Source organism: Andrographis paniculata, unplaced genomic scaffold, assembly GCF_009805555.1.
Source record: "Andrographis paniculata isolate CXL003 unplaced genomic scaffold, ASM980555v1 Contig69END, whole genome shotgun sequence".
NCBI classification, from domain to species: domain Eukaryota; kingdom Viridiplantae; phylum Streptophyta; class Magnoliopsida; order Lamiales; family Acanthaceae; genus Andrographis; species Andrographis paniculata.
This window is the reverse complement of record NW_026137605.1, coordinates 8,248,700-8,264,506: the sequence shown is the minus strand read 5'-3', so window position 1 is coordinate 8,264,506 and position 15,807 is coordinate 8,248,700. Positions and strand designations below refer to the sequence as shown.

General features: G+C 30.9%; 3 protein-coding genes across 3 annotated transcripts; 2 read left to right on the top strand and 1 right to left on the bottom strand.

The window, feature by feature from the left end:
• The first annotated feature begins 5,422 nt into the window (after positions 1 to 5,422).
• LOC127263432 (loganic acid O-methyltransferase-like) lies at positions 5,423 to 7,818 on the top strand. The gene is made up of 3 exons (XM_051292443.1): positions 5,423 to 5,520; positions 6,156 to 6,818; positions 7,477 to 7,818. The coding sequence occupies exons 1-3, from the start codon at positions 5,470 to 5,472 to the stop codon at positions 7,816 to 7,818; spliced, it is 1,056 nt and encodes a 351-aa protein (XP_051148400.1). The 5' UTR covers positions 5,423 to 5,469.
• Positions 7,819 to 9,960: 2,142 nt separating this feature from the next.
• On the top strand, positions 9,961 to 11,776 carry LOC127263430 (loganic acid O-methyltransferase-like). Its single transcript, XM_051292441.1, has 3 exons — positions 9,961 to 10,110; positions 10,302 to 10,967; positions 11,317 to 11,776. Exons 1-3 carry the CDS (start codon positions 9,961 to 9,963, stop codon positions 11,656 to 11,658), a joined length of 1,158 nt encoding a protein of 385 aa, XP_051148398.1. The 3' UTR covers positions 11,659 to 11,776.
• Positions 11,777 to 11,876: 100 nt separating this feature from the next.
• On the bottom strand, positions 11,877 to 15,803 carry LOC127263431 (fruit protein pKIWI502-like). The gene is made up of 5 exons (XM_051292442.1): positions 15,147 to 15,803; positions 12,679 to 12,778; positions 12,480 to 12,575; positions 12,321 to 12,401; positions 11,877 to 12,052 (listed from the first exon to the last, which is right to left on the bottom strand). Exons 1-5 carry the CDS (start codon positions 15,722 to 15,724, stop codon positions 11,990 to 11,992), a joined length of 918 nt encoding a protein of 305 aa, XP_051148399.1. The 5' UTR covers positions 15,725 to 15,803; the 3' UTR covers positions 11,877 to 11,989.
• Between the last annotated feature and the right edge of the window lie 4 nt (positions 15,804 to 15,807).

Here is a 15,807-nt window from a genome sequence, read left to right as displayed (position 1 = left end):
CTAATTTGAGTTTGAATTTAATTCAATAAAAACAAGTAGCAAATATAATGTCACATAAAATAATACTTCATCCGTTCCATAACAAAGTATCTATTTTTCTATTTTAATCTGTCCTATAACAAAGTATCCATTTTTTTTTTAAATAATTGTACTATCTATTTAATAGTACAAATATCATTACAACTTACAATATATTACACAAACGTCATTACCTTTATATCAAATTATACTAATAAGGTTATTTTAGTAATTTCTACTTTATTTCTACTATATTTTAATATAATATTAATATTTCTAAAACTACGTGCAAAAAGAAAATAGATATATAATTATGGAACGGAAGAAATAGTATAAAATCAATCTACATCGATCATTTATTCCATTAAATCGGTCCTAAAGTTCTAAATTTTAAACTAGATTTTAATTACTTGTTATCACACTATTTATTATTTATTTATTGAGCTACATATACTATCCTTTTATATATATATATATATATATATATATATCCTTTTTTTGCTTTTATGTAAAATCAGATATATGAGACTATTTTTTATTTTTATTATTATTTCACAGTGAATGTGACAATATTTTCTATCTTTAGATGGACACTTTTACTTGGCTGTGATATTTAATATTCTGTTCGCACTAAAATAATAATTATATTATTTATTTATTTTTTTATTTTTGTCTGTTTAAAATAATAGTTTTATTTTAAAAAATAATCATATCACTTTAAAATTATTTTTATTATTTTATCATTATTACACAAATTTCATTATTTTTTATACAAATACATTCATAAGATATTTTAGTTTTTTACTACTTATTTTATACGCACTTTCATTATTTTTTACTCCCTCCGTCCCATATCTATATATCCATTTATTTTTTGCATAAAATTTTAGAAATATTAGTATTATATTGAGATGCAGTAGAAATAAAAGTTAAAAAACTAAACTACCTTTATTAGTATTGTATGATATAAAGATAATGATATTTGTTTAATATATTGTAAATTGAGAGGGTATTTGTAATGTTAGGTAGCTAGTACAATTACTAAAAAAAATAAATAAATTTAGTTATAGAACGTACCAAAATAAAAAAATAAATAAATTACTAAGAAACAAAGATAATATCATTTAATTAAATCCTGTGACGAACACCAGCGAGACTATTGTAATTCCAGAACAGAGAGAGCACTTAAGAGTATTATGATGTGAGAAGATTTAATTGGTCTGACATGTTGTGTTTGTATTTTTATTTTAAATAAATAAAAAATTATTCCTTCAATTTTTAGTTAAAATGTCTGTATTACCTACATACGAAAATTTAGAAAAAAAATATAATTAGTAAATAATTTAAAAATATATTAGTAAAAATAATTATTATATAATAAAAATAATTTTAAATTAATACTAAGACGACTATGTAATTTAATTAAAATTAAAAAATTATAAATTATAAAATTTACAATGTGATTAAAGTATATAATTATTTTTTTAAAAAATAATAAATTATGTAAGACAAAAAAAAAAAAAAAATTTATGTGCTATAGAGGGAATACTATTCAATCCGAACAATTATTAATAATATACTCACTCCGTTCCAAAACAATAATTTTATTTTGTCATTTTGGTTTGTTCCAAAACAATAGTCTCATTTTTATTTTTTTTAAGTAACAAACCCCTCACATTTCTACAAAACTATCATCATTTTTTTATAATAATTACATAAAATAGAGATATTTTGGTCTTTTAAAAATACTTTTACACAAACTCTCAATATAATACTATTATTTATTTATTCTCGTGTCAATCTCAAATATCTCTATTGTTTTAGGATCCAGGGACTATTATTTTCTCTCCGTATTTAAACAAAAATTTAAGTTAATATCTATTACTTTTAAGTCAATTTCAAACTATAATTAAACAAACTTGTAATTTTCAATCTTTTAAGGTGTATTTGGTTCAAATGTACGGAATATAAAAAATAGGGTTTGTTTGTTTAATGTTTTGATTTGAATTATTTTTTCAAAAAATCGTGTCGATAATATAAAAAAAATAATATTTTATGTTGAAGGTTGACTTTTGTGTAATAGTAAAGTTTATATTGAAAATCGTATGGAAAAAAATGAATGGCCAAACAAACCCAATATTTTTGTGTTTTAGAGGAAATGAAGGGAAAAATAATATATAAAATTATATTATTAGTGAAAAAAGAAAGGGACAAATAAGAACAAAATTGCATAATAGATATTGAAATTAAAAATTCCATTACAATGTTTTATGACTTCAAAAAAAATAAATAAGAACTTAAAACAACGACGAGGAGATGGACATTGGAGAGAAAGTAAGATATATAAAGTTACAGCCAACAAAAATAGACACGGTTTGAAAATTCGATTCGAATTCGGCAAGAATAAATTATGTTTGGACTTCCAAAAATAAGTTCAAAATTTTTTGGACCGTGCCTTACCCAATATGCAAATTAACCGGGCCCTGCTTGGCCCGGCCTGGTTTATTAAAATTAGTATTTATATTTTAATATCTTTATATATAATAACTAAAAAATTAAGGAGTAATAAAAATTAAAATGTAGTTTGATGGTAAGTTCTGGATTTGATTGTGGGTTTCACAACGGGCCGGGCCGGGTTGTGTCAATTCAACATATTTCACAGCTGGATCGGGCCGGGCCGGGCCGAATATAAAATAGAAATAAGAGTTAATAATTATATATAGTAAAGTAAATCTTAAATAAAATATTGATGGTATAGTAGTTAATTTATATTTGAAATCTTACAATTATTTATCTCCCCTTTCAAATTACACCAATTAAGGAGAATAAAATTTGTCGCTCTAAAAAAAAAAAAAAAAAAGAAAAAAGAAAAAATCGAACTCATAATTGACTATATCAAATATATTACTTGTAAATCTTTTTTTTTGTTCATCGCAATGACATATACGACATTAATACAAATATTTTCATATAAAAAAAATTAATAAAAAATTTAATTATCCAGTTCGATCGTATGTATGCTCTACTAGATTATATTCTTTCTCAAATTTGATAGAATTAAATTCTAAAGAGGTGTCTACTTTGGTGAATTATTTAGTTTTTATGTTGGTATAGATTATGTATAGCATCAATATATTAATAATCCACCAAATAAGCATAGCTTAAGACATTAATCTCCTAACCTCTAAAAATTTCTTTGTCTCATAGGCTACACTATCTTTCTTTTTACGTGATAAAAATTAAATGCTAAAGGTGTATCTTCTAAAATTTGTCGGGTTTAGTTTGCAAACTATTAGGTTTAACCGGAGATTTAGTCAAAATACACTCGAAGAGTCTGCGAGTTCCCAATATCATTAAAAGAATTAAAAATTTATTTGTTAATATGCAACTCTTTCTTAGTTTTATTTTTTAAAATTTTTTTATTTCTTACCTTTTTTTACATCATACATAAAAAAAACACACACACACACACAATTATTTATTTATTTTTTTAAAACTTGGTGATTATCTTTTATTTATTTCTTTAAAATTTGGTGATTATTAAATTGTTAGTTTGATTAATTTTTTAGTATATTGTATGTAATATTATCAATCGAAACACTTTGGATTGACTGTCAGAAAAACAAAAATCTACCTATGCCAATTAAGATAGTTAAGACTATTTTCTATTATTTTATATGATTAAATATAATTTTTATAATCAACTAAACAATATTCAAAAGGTGTATAATATATGGTTCTGACAAAGTTTTTATATAGCTCAATATATATACGGTGTGTTCCTTTTCTAAAAAATATATATGCAATTTTCCAAAATAATTAATATCTTATACATATTTATTATTTTTATATTATTTGCATAATTTTTTATACCTCACATAAAAAAAAAAAAAAAAACTATAGTGATAAAAATTTGCTGGCTATCAAATTGCAATATTGTAAGTCCTTAGTCTAGCTAGTTTGTGATTAGGTGAGTTCTAGATAAATTCTGTGTTCTTTTTTTAAAAAAAAAAAGAAAAAAAGAAGAAGGAAATTAGATAAATTTTAATTATGTTTGTAAAAAAACATAATTTTTTGATATAATATTTTGAAGGAAAAAAAAAAAAAAACAATATTTGGCATAATATATACAAGAATGTCTAGATTAGTGATACAAAAAAATAATTTACAAACATTTATATCCACTTTCATTAAAACTTTGTCTAAATATTTTAATATACTCTGTCCCTCCTGTTACAGGATTAGTGTGCGGTATTTAAGAAAAATACTCCCTCCGTTTCGAACTTGCAATATATTTTTTTTTGGTATGTCCAAACACAAATAATATTTTCAAAATATGAAATAATTAATTATACTTGATCTCTGCCCCACATTTTATCCCCTCACATCAACCAAATAAAAAATAAAATATATATTTCTCTCTCCATCACATCACCTAATTTTTAAATTATTCTACTTAATACTACCCACCTAAAAACCCGTGTCAAAATAAATGTTGCAACTTGTTTGAGACGGAAGGAATATAATTTAGTAAGTTAAATGATAATAATTTATGATATATTTTTATTATTTTCATATGAGTTGTTATTTTTATATTTTTAGAATAAAAATTTATATAAGATGATTTTTTAAAAAATATATATTTAAATATTTTAAACAATATATCAATAAAATATAAGTATACAATATAAATATCATTTTATAAAATATAAAATTTTTATATAATACCATTAAATAATAAAAAAAATTATGTATTTATGATTAACATAAAATATTTTTTTTTAAAAAAAAATAGAGTTGTAAATATTATATATAGATAAAAATATTTGTTTGTTAAATAAATCTCCTTATAAGGAGTTTTGAATGAATATGTATGATGCTATATGTTATAAACTTATCAAATATAAAACGATATCATTTGTTATGAGATGTACTAAAATATACTCCATCAATCCGACTCTAAACGTCTCATTTTACCTTTTGTGTCATTGTACTTAACATTAAAAATATCATTATATTTGTATAATTTTTTGCACAAATGTTATAATAATAGTATTATAGAAATATTCTTGTTTTGTTTGTTTAATTTGTACTACGTTTTCATATAATAATTAATATTAAAAAAAACTCGCAAAAAATAAATGAGAGCCCAAAGCAGGACCGTAGTAAATAGTATATCTTAGGTTGGACAAGGGAGTTAGGAGTATCATTTAATCTCATCCAAGTATAGATCCCACCATCAACCAAAGACAACCTCTATATATATAATTTTCAAGATGAATGTAGCTTCATAAAAGATCAGAGAGATATATAGATATATCAATGGCGACGGCGGCGATCTTCTCCATGGCAGCTCAGTTGAACGCCACCGGCGGGGTGACAACAATACCGGACGACACTACCACGGGCCTTCGCAACCACAAAGGCCATCTCAAATTAGGGCATTATTCCATGAATGGCGGACAAGGACTTAATAGCTATGCCAATAACTCAACTTATCAGGTTTCGTATTTTAGTAAATATTGCAAATCTCTAAAATTTGTATGAAATTCTTAATTTTAAAAAAATAAATAAATAAATTGATTTTGAAGTTTCGTAAGTGAATGTTTTTATCATTTTAGTCATATAATTAGAGTATATCGCAAATTAGTTGCGTAAGTGAAAATTTTTCGTATCTGGCGCACTGCAGATGCCTATGTACACCATCGTGACTTGCTGAATGACACATGTCTGTCCGGTCAACAACACCTGATGGACATATGAATTTTTTATTTTTTTTTAAAAATAATTGATTTATTTTGTTTTTCTTTTGTAAAATTTTTATTTTTTTTAAAAAAATTGAAAATTAAAAATTAAAAAAAATTCATGTGTTCGCCAAATATCGACCGGTAGACACGTATCCTCCGGCGAGCTACATAAACATCTCCAGCACCGGAATACTAAAATAATAAAAAGATTCAGTTACGGAACAAAAATATAGTTTACCCTTTCTAGAATATTATACATAATCCCTAAAAAAGATTGTGGTATTGTTGAAAATACAAGAAAGATAGATGCAGACTTTTCAAATTACAGAAAGATTATAAGTAATTTTACCCAATTTTTATTAGTTTTGCTTCGCTAACTTGTTTGTTTAGAGAGGAGGTTTCGAGGCTGTGAAACCGATCATGGAAGAAGAAATCGCGACGAAACTCGACTTAAAAAATCGCTCATCTAAGACGCCTTTCCGCATCGCCGACTTCGGATGCTCCACCGGGCTCAACTCATTTCCGGCCATGCAAACCATCATCCAAGCCATCGAAAAAAAAATCGACACACAAAAAGGATTACTTTCCGGGCCCCCGGATTTTCAAGTGTTCTTCGTTGATCAATTGGTGAATGATTTCGCCTCATTGTTTCGTTTGCTTCCCCCGGAAAGGAATTACTACTCGGCAGCTGTGCCCGGTTCTTTCCAAGATCGCCTCCTGCCGAATGCCTCGATAGATTTTGCGTATTCGTCGTGCGCGCTTAACTGGTTTTCAAAGATTCCTGCAGCTGTCGAAGATCGATCATCGCCGGCGTGGAATGGAGGGAGAGTTCACTATACGGGAGCAAGACGAGAAGTTTTTGAGGCCTACGCGAAACATTTTGCGAATGATATTCGGTTGTTTTTAGAGGCGAGGGCACGAGAGGTGGTCGCCGGAGGACTGATGGCTCTTCTTGTTCCGGCGGTTCCTACTTTCGAGATTCCCGACAACTCGTTCGCGACCCCGACGGAGTTGGATCTTGTAGGTTCTTGCCTTGTGGACATGGCTAAGAAGGTAAAACATCCTTGCTACGGTATAGACTATTGATACATTTTTCCTTTTTTGTCTGTCTTTGTAACCATTGATATATTTATATTTTTCGTAAATTTAACTAAATTGAAACATATTTAATAAATGTAAATAAATTTAATTAACTACGTAACATATAACATCGTAAATAATGTAAGATCCACTTAAAACCTTCTATTTTCATCTCTTCTAAAAAAAAAAATATTTATATTTATATTTAAAATTCTACATCTTTTATAAAATTAGATTATATTAATTGTAAAGTATTTTTTTATTTAGTTGTATTATAAAAAAATTTATTCTCTATACAAAATGATATCCATATAGTATATATTTTTATTTTGAGATATAATTTTTTAAATATTTAAATGCATATTCTATTTTTTTTAATATGTATTAAATTTATTTTAAAATTATTAATATTATTGATTATTATATAATATCACAACTCATTATTATTAACTAATTAAATATCAGTGTCATTGATAAAAAAAAAAAAAAAAAGAAAGGAAAAAAAAAAAGTTAATTATCTTGAGAAGGAGAAAGTACTATTTATAAAAGTTATCCAAAATTCTAAAAACTTTTATCTAAGAAGAGCCTATATTAGTGTTATGATATATAACAACATTTGTATGTTTTACAGGGTAAAATCAAGAAAGAGAAGATAGATTCGTTCAACTTTCCAATGTATCTCACAATTCCACAAGAATTTCAGACAATATTAGAGAGAAACCCCAAGTTTAGCATAGAGAGGTTCGAAATAATCGACAGCCCGGGAAAAAGCACCTTAGCCGGCGCTAATGCTCGCGCCGGATTCATGAGGGCAATCTTGGAGGTTTTGCTGATAAATCATTTCGGCGGTGAAATCATAGATGAATTATTCGACAGATACACGAAGAAACTTGCATCTTCGCCGGTTTTCATTGACCCTAACAATGATAAATCAATTCTCATATTAGTCATCCTTAAGCGCAAACCCGAATGATTGTTGCACGTAAGCATATCCATGTTTTCTTATCGATTCGTCATTACTTCTCTTATCCCGGCTTTTGAGCTATGCAATAAAATTTGTACTCTTTTGATGAATAAAATGGATTCAGTGGTAGATTAAGACTATGTTAACTTTGAAAATCACTTGTTTACTTTATATAAGATTAATTGGTGATCTTGCGTGAACTCAATCGTGAAATCATGAATTTAAACCCTAAAAAATATGTAATAATCATAGGAGATTATAATCCAAATTTTCTTTTCCCCTTAAAACAAAAGTACGAACATGTGTTGAATGAATATACCACTTTATTTGTTGCAATTATATTATATTAATATAATACATGTGGACTTGTCTGTATAATAACAAGTAGCATTCTTATTAAGACTAGGGGTTTGTTTTTCCACAAGTCTCCAAAAACATGTTCACAAAACTTAATATATTACATACATTTATTATTTTTATATTACTTACACAATTTTCTATAAATCACTCAAATAATTTCACTTAACACATATATTTTGTTAAATATAATTATATAATGTGGTGTATCAAAATATATATGTTATAGTACCTCCGTCCAATTTAAAAGTATATATTCACTCCCTCCGCCCCATATGTTCCATTTTTGTCCATCCCAAAACAAGATACTATTTTCTAATTTAGTAGATGTACTACATACCTATTAATTAATACTCTTACAACTTTTAATATATTACCAAATGTTCTTGTCTTTTTCACTGTAAACTACTAATATTAAAAAATCAACGTATAAAAAACAAATGTTGCTCTTCTTCTGGGATGGAGGTAGTATTTATTTTTTACATGAAATTTTAAAAATAATATACCTCCGTCCCAGAAAAAGAATACGCATTTACATTTTTCACGTAAATTTTTTAGTATTAGTAGTATTATATTGATTTATAATAAAAAAGACAAAAAATGATCATATTAGATTGTGTAATATAAAAGTAGTGTATATATTGAAAAGTGTAAGAATATTAATTATGTTAGGTAGTTAGTACAATTACTAAATTATGAAATAATATCTCATTTTAGGAAAAAAAAAAAAAAAATGTATTTTTTTATGAGATCGAGGGAGTAGTATTTTAATTGTAAGTAAGCATTTAGTTAAAAACAGCCTAAACTCCAAAAATATCCCAAAACATAAGTAAATGCACATACTTTAGTGGATGAATCCATAGATGCTTTTCCAGATGATTGCAAATACTTGAATTTCTTACCTACAGAATCTTATAATTTTAAAATTTCTACCATTCAAAATCTCAAAATCTTCACATGATTGATTCCCTGTAAAAAATACAATATTCCCTCCAACAAACTCAACAAAAATCACATTACAGCTATTATTTAAATAAATAAATACAACAAAAAAAGCACCAACCAAACACACTATTGAATACTAAAAAAATTCAGCATTTTTCTGAGGATTTTGGGTGTTTTTGGTTTGTGTTTGGTAGATCTCTGTGTTTGCTGTTTTTTTAGGTAAAATAGTGATTGAATATGATCTTTTATATGGAAAATGTGTCTTTTTATTGAGAACAATGAATCCCTATAGTGAAAAATAAAAACGTCGAAGAACATAGCAAAATTATGCAGTCAAGCATACATAATAAAGTGGTCAGAGGTTAGATGCCTTCTAAAATATGTCCTAATTTTGTAATGAAAATGGAAGCTAAATAAAACGTTGAAGAACATAGCAAAATTATGCAGTCAAGCATATATAAGTGGTCACAGGATAGCCGCCTTCTAAAATATGTTATAATTTTGCAATGAAAATGCAAGGCTAATGCATACCTAAATCACTATTAAAGTTGATGTCAACTATGTCCATTTTGTGAAGCAGCAAACAAGTTGACATAATAATTTAACTAATGGCAGGAAATTAAATAAATGCCTCTTTCTGCTCCTGTAGTCAGAATAAAGTATTTAAGAACTCTAAAAATAGTTTACTTCATACTGAGTTTGTATAAATATGGCTTCCTAGAGAATGGATGCAGCAATATTTTTATAGAATACAGACATACCTGATCACAGGGATATATATTGATGGCTCAGTTGAACGCCGCCGTGGTGTTGTATTGCTGTCAATTTCGACGGACTTCTTCCATCCGGATGACATTGGACACCCCACTTGATTGCAAACACAAAAAACAGTATGAATTCAATGTTAGAGATGAAGTAGCTGAGAAGTGTAAATTAGGACTCCATGCCATGAATGGTGGAGAAGGACCTAACAGCTATGCCCAAAACTCAACTTACCAGGTATGTATGTGTTTGTCATATTGCAGCACATGTTGTGATATTAAACTTAAGTTACTTATCAATAATATTTTTGCAGAAAATCGAATAAAATAGCGTGAATTGCATAAAAATCTTGACCCTTATTGTGTATCCACTATGAACAAAATAGCTTTCAGTTAGTGAAGTTTCTAACCTGTTTGTTTCTTCTGCAGAGGGGAGTTGTCGATGCTGCGAAAACAATCATGGAAGAAGAAATCGCGATGAAACTTGATGTTAAACATCATTCCTCGACTCATAAGATGCCTTTCCGAATTGCAGATTTTGGCTGCTCCACAGGACATAATTCATTTCCAGCAATGCAAATGATCACTGAAGCTGTTGAGAAAAAATTCCACACAGAAGGATTAGCTTCCCGAGTCCCAGATTTTCAAGTGTTCTTCAACGATCAACTGGTGAATGATTTCAACACAATATTCCATTCACTTCCACCCGAAAGGAATTATCACGCGGCAGGAGTGCCTGGTTCCTTTTACAGTCGCCTCTTGCCGAATGCCTCCCTTGATTTTGCATATTCATCTTGTGCCCTTAACTGGCTTTCCAGAGCTCCTGCAGCAGTGGCAGATCATACATCTTCTGCATGGAATGAAGGAAAAGTTCACTACACAGGAGCCAGGCATGAAGTTTTCGAAGCCTACGCAAATCATTATGCAAATGACATTCAGTCATTCTTAGAAGCGAGGGCGCAAGAGCTAGTGAGCGGAGGGCTGATGGCTCTTCTAGTGCCTGCAGTCCCTTCCTTTAAGATTTCCAACACATCCTACACTACTCCAACAGAGATGGATCTTATAGGTTCTTGCCTCGTGGACATGACAAAAAGGGTAAAATAACTTAATCTGGAATTCATGTTCACCATAAATCATAGTATCTATCTTCCCACGAAAGATCGCTCCTTCAAAATATAAAAAACTACTGCATACTTGGGATTGAAGGATATGAGGGTATAGATTTCAAATAAATTCAATGATTCAATATTATAGTTTCAAATCTAGAGCTGGAAACATAAGACATAAAACCAATAAACCATGAAGGGATTCACTACTATCAATTTGAAATTAATCTCTATGAATCAAGAAATAATATGATAATAAATTAAAAAGGATCTAGGAGTTCACGTTTGCTTCTATTCACAGTGCTAGTGACCTGAGATTAACAACCTATTTCTCACAGGGAAGGATCAGTAAAGAGAAGATAGATTCATTCAACTTTCCATTGTATTTCACCATTCCACGAGAATTGCAGGCAATAATAGAGAGAAACCCAAGTTTCAGCATGGAGAGGATGGAAATACTCAACAACCAAGGAAAACTCACCTTGACCAGCGCCCATGCACGTGCCACATACCTCAGGGCTGTCTTTGAGGGTTTGCTGGTAAATCATTTCGGAGGTGAAATCATGGATGAATTATTCGACCGATACACGAAGAAACTTGCAGCTTCATCACTTTTCCTTGACCCTAACAATGAGAAGTCAATCATCATATTTGTCCTTCTCAAGCGCAAAGCTGAATGATTGTTGGTGGCTTGTTACAACTGAAACAAAATCAGGCTCTAAAAATGGCCTTTGAATAACCTGCATTAACTGGGTTAGTTTTTTTCCTTATAAAAACATAATATATACATATATATACACACACATATACAGATTTTTGCTGTTACAAAAGAAAAAGACAATGATTAGCATAATTGATGTTTCTAGTAATAGGTGAGTAATGGGATGATACTGCCAGATGTGGTCATTGAAAATATATTCCACTCTGATATTGTATGCAGCTCAGCTGTTGACAATGAATATATAATGTTTTACAGTAAGATAAGACTTAATTTATAGCAGAAAAAAAATGTCAAAAATTCTTCAGGATCTTCTCACTCAATACTCCATCGTCTACAAGAATGGAAGTGACCTCCTGCAAGAGGTAGACACCAAGATATATATGAGGCAAAATGTGACAGGTTGTGTTTAATAGGTAGCATAAAACATAGTTACCAAATCTAGAATAGACTGAGATGACTGTATACACATTCAAAATGACATTAACAATTTTGCTTGCTTTGGGCAGCAAACAGGAATGATAAACAAGACAAATCAATTTCAATCTATCCAAAGTAGATCACCATAATAACAATAAACAATTTTTGAAATACAGAACATAATTTGCAAGAAGAATTACCAACCTCAGCCATCTGTTTTTGGCCACAAAGTACTGCCCCAGTAGACTGAGGGTTAGATAACCTTTTATCACGAGCAAATGCAGCCTGTACAAACAAGTGAGTGTGAATATCATGTACATAAACATTGGGAATCTTTACTTTACAGATTAATGTGTTGACGACCTGCACATAACCTCGCTCCCCTTTCCAATCATCATCAGGCAGGGACAAGACAGGCACAATATCAACTCCTGAAGCTTTCCAGTCTTTAAACCTTTCCTACATCAAAAGAATTTTGGCCCCCGAAAACAAAGGAAGTGCAATATTTAGAATCAACATAACCTATTAATCCTTTGCTCACAAGGAATGAGTAATCAATTACCTGATATGCCATCCGATTGAGATTTCTAGCTCCATAATACAGCCTCACATCAGATCTATTATTAGCACCAAATCCAGCCTCAATCAAAGCACGAATAGGGCTACACACGACAAGAACAAAATTTTTAAAAGGTGAAAAGATGGAGAAAAAACAAACCAAAATGGAAAGTAGTTTCACCATATCTAGTCAAATGGGGACAAGATTGTTGTAATCGACATGCAATAAGCTAAAGTTCAAGATGAGTAATGAAATTGAACAATCAGATACAACATGGAGTCAGGAGCAAATGAAAATAATAGACAGCTTCGTACAGAAAATGTGTTCAGTCTCCAAGAGTCGATACAAGTTAGTTTTGTGCGTGCATATGGTTGGCAGTATGCTTAACAATATAGAGTCCCTAGATCCATAAGGTTGTAAAGTTTGTGGTTTGTTATTTATTTGATATGTAATATGTTGTCCATTTATCAAGTTAAATTTCTCAATAATAAGACACATATTCCTGACTACTTCATTACATTTCAGTGGTTGCTTTCATACATTCCATTGTGGAGTATTTAATCAATAGTAAAGATTCCTTTTCTTGCTGTTCAATTAAAAATATGTTACAAGATTGAAATATACTGTTTGAGTGAACCACTAGTTCACAAAAAGAAGTAGACTCTTTGTGCCATCATCAATCTCATGGATATCCAAATTAACTAGTGCCGAGCATGTTAGATTCTAGTTGCAGGCACTTTGTTGTCTGCCACTCACTACAGAGTTACATTGCTGGGCAAGCGGGTACCTGATTCAGTGAGAGAACTGGTCTAGGAAGTTTGCTTGTCAGATTCAACAAATATGTGTTCTAGCTTCCAGGAAGATCAACAAGTGTACCTCAGAGCAAACTTTCTACTAGCCATTTGAAGAACTTACAGCAACTCGCTCTTTGCCCAATTCGGCGATTTACTTACTGTCAATTCAAGGGATAAGAATCTACCTTTATCAGCCTCTGGAGAGCTAATCTATCTCGTCCTTCATGGTATTAACTTCAATCATTCCCTTTAAAGGTTCTGCTCATCAGTACTTGCTCACAGCAAATCTATTCACCAGACAACTATAACAAGTTCCTACTAACTCCACATTTCAAGGGGATATTCTCCAACATTTGTCATGTGACACGTCTACCCCTCTTCCCAATGTTGATTCTCCAGTTGCAGCTCAAGACAAGATTTCATACCTTATGTAGTTTCTAAGCATTTCTATTTAGGTTAAAACATTCTCAAATGAAGCAGCCCAAGTTGATATTCTCAAATCTATGTTCATTAGATAATTTACTACTTTCGTCAAATTTATATTCTTCTAGTTTGAGATTAGCATCTCTTATTCTGAGAATTCCTTTATGTCGTTCTAGACTCATCTGATCAGATTTATTTTTTTATTGTTGTTTTGCATTTGTTAAGTAAAGTTCACTTTTGGGTAATAAACTCCAAACAAGCACCATCAGAGCCCTCCTCTAAAACCTCTGAGAATGTTTGTTTCAAAGTTTGACCATTTCATTTACAATATGGAGAGTTTTAAAAAGGACTATTCTCATTCAAAACAGCCTGAAGATGACCTCAGAAGGATAAATGGACATATCTTGACGAGAATTCACTAAGTGGCTAAGTGCTATATGAATTTCAAAGAGATCATGCAGTAATCAGACGATCCTTTTGCCAATGTGACATTTAATCGTCTTTAGAAAGAGAAATTTGGCAATGAGGTGGACAATGATAGAGCTGAGGGATTAATTGCACATGGTCATGAACCAGAGGGAGTCAATATTATTGGAGAGAGAAAGAAGTCGAGATCAAAACAAGAAAAAGAAGCCACACTGTAGAGGAAAATTTTGTCCAATCGGAAGGAGAACCAGTCTTGACTTACGCATATTGAAAATAGAGGAATGAATAGATCATGGATTCAGAATGCTCATTCCATATTTGTCCTTACAAGGGCAGTTTTGATACACTTGATTCATAAGTGTTGTGTTAATGGGAAATTACTCACGGTATGATGTCAAGGGAGTTCCATCTATTAGGATTAAAATTCACAAAGGCATACCTACTCTAATGAATGTTTGGTATCAATTATAAATCAGACTCTTAACTTGATTTCTCTTGAAGCTGTGGAAGCTCTCAGCTACCAACACTCAGCTTAAGTTAGAGTTTTGAAATTATAGTCCAGGTTGCTAAAAATGTGTGTTCATTGCATGTTTTATTTGTTGCATCAATTGTACAGTCAATGGCAGAAGCTTACTATCCTAATCATATTAATATTCTGATTCTTGTTCTACATTTCTCCTGAGTTTGATTTTCCTTTTGGGGAATAATGCCAACAGAGCATCCTATAAGTATGCATTTGTAATTGTACCGTATTGCAATGAGAACATAAAGAAAATTTTGGTGGAATATGAAATTTATGCTATAAACTAGTTCAGAAAATTTACTGACCTAATTCCAGATCCAGTGGCGAAAATTAGCACTGTCTGATAATCCTCCTCCGGCGAGATTTGATCGATATTGAATCCTTTGCCCATGGCCGAGGTCAACTCCACAGCATCACCTTTCTGAAGGTCGCAGAGGAGTTCAGCGGTGGATCCAGCTACGGATTTTACCAAAAACTCAAACACACCTTTCGAGGCGGCGATTGACGGAGGCGATGCAATGGCGAGGAACGCAGGCTTTACGTTAGGATCCTGTAAGCGGAGCTGTAAATACTGACCAGCCTTGGTGTACGAGGCGGCGACCTCGGGCGATTCCGACACATCGATAGTAATACTGAAGAGCGACTCAGCAACAGGGGAAACTTCCAGCAGCGTAGTCGGAGTCCAGACGGTGGTATCCTGGCGCACGGACGCAGCCGAGACAATCAGCCTGCGACGTCGTAGAAGGCGATCGGAGAGGCGGCGAAGCGGCTGGAGTTTAGATAAGGTCATCGACGGCGAGTGGATGGAAGACACGGAAGAACGGTGCGACACATGACAACCAAATATTGAAATCGAACTCGGCGAATAAACACATGTCGCCATGCTTTCAGGAGCTCCGTTGTGAGGCGTCCGCAGAGAAGAGCAGAGAGCGGCGGCCTTCGGAACAGAAAAAGAGAAGCAAGCGT

What these genes read in the sequence shown, in the direction of transcription:
- LOC127263432 (XM_051292443.1), top strand. Translation starts at nt 5,470, where the DNA reads ATGAATGGCGGACAAGGACTTAATAGCTATGCCAATAACTCAACTTAT. An exon ending in CCAATAACTCAACTTATCAG is followed by an intron (nt 5,521 to 6,155) that starts GTTTCGTATTTT and finishes TTGTTTGTTTAG; the next exon opens with AGAGGAGGTTTCGAGGCTGT. An exon ending in TTGTGGACATGGCTAAGAAG is followed by an intron (nt 6,819 to 7,476) that starts GTAAAACATCCT and finishes TATGTTTTACAG; the next exon opens with GGTAAAATCAAGAAAGAGAA.
- LOC127263430 (XM_051292441.1), top strand. Translation starts at nt 9,961, where the DNA reads ATGACATTGGACACCCCACTTGATTGCAAACACAAAAAACAGTATGAA. An exon ending in CCCAAAACTCAACTTACCAG is followed by an intron (nt 10,111 to 10,301) that starts GTATGTATGTGT and finishes TTTCTTCTGCAG; the next exon opens with AGGGGAGTTGTCGATGCTGC. An exon ending in TCGTGGACATGACAAAAAGG is followed by an intron (nt 10,968 to 11,316) that starts GTAAAATAACTT and finishes TATTTCTCACAG; the next exon opens with GGAAGGATCAGTAAAGAGAA.
- LOC127263431 (XM_051292442.1), bottom strand. Translation starts at nt 15,724, where the DNA reads ATGGCGACATGTGTTTATTCGCCGAGTTCGATTTCAATATTTGGTTGT. An exon ending in GCCACTGGATCTGGAATTAG is followed by an intron (nt 12,779 to 15,146) that starts GTCAGTAAATTT and finishes TGTCGTGTGTAG; the next exon opens with CCCTATTCGTGCTTTGATTG. An exon ending in TCAATCGGATGGCATATCAG is followed by an intron (nt 12,576 to 12,678) that starts GTAATTGATTAC and finishes CTTTTGATGTAG; the next exon opens with GAAAGGTTTAAAGACTGGAA.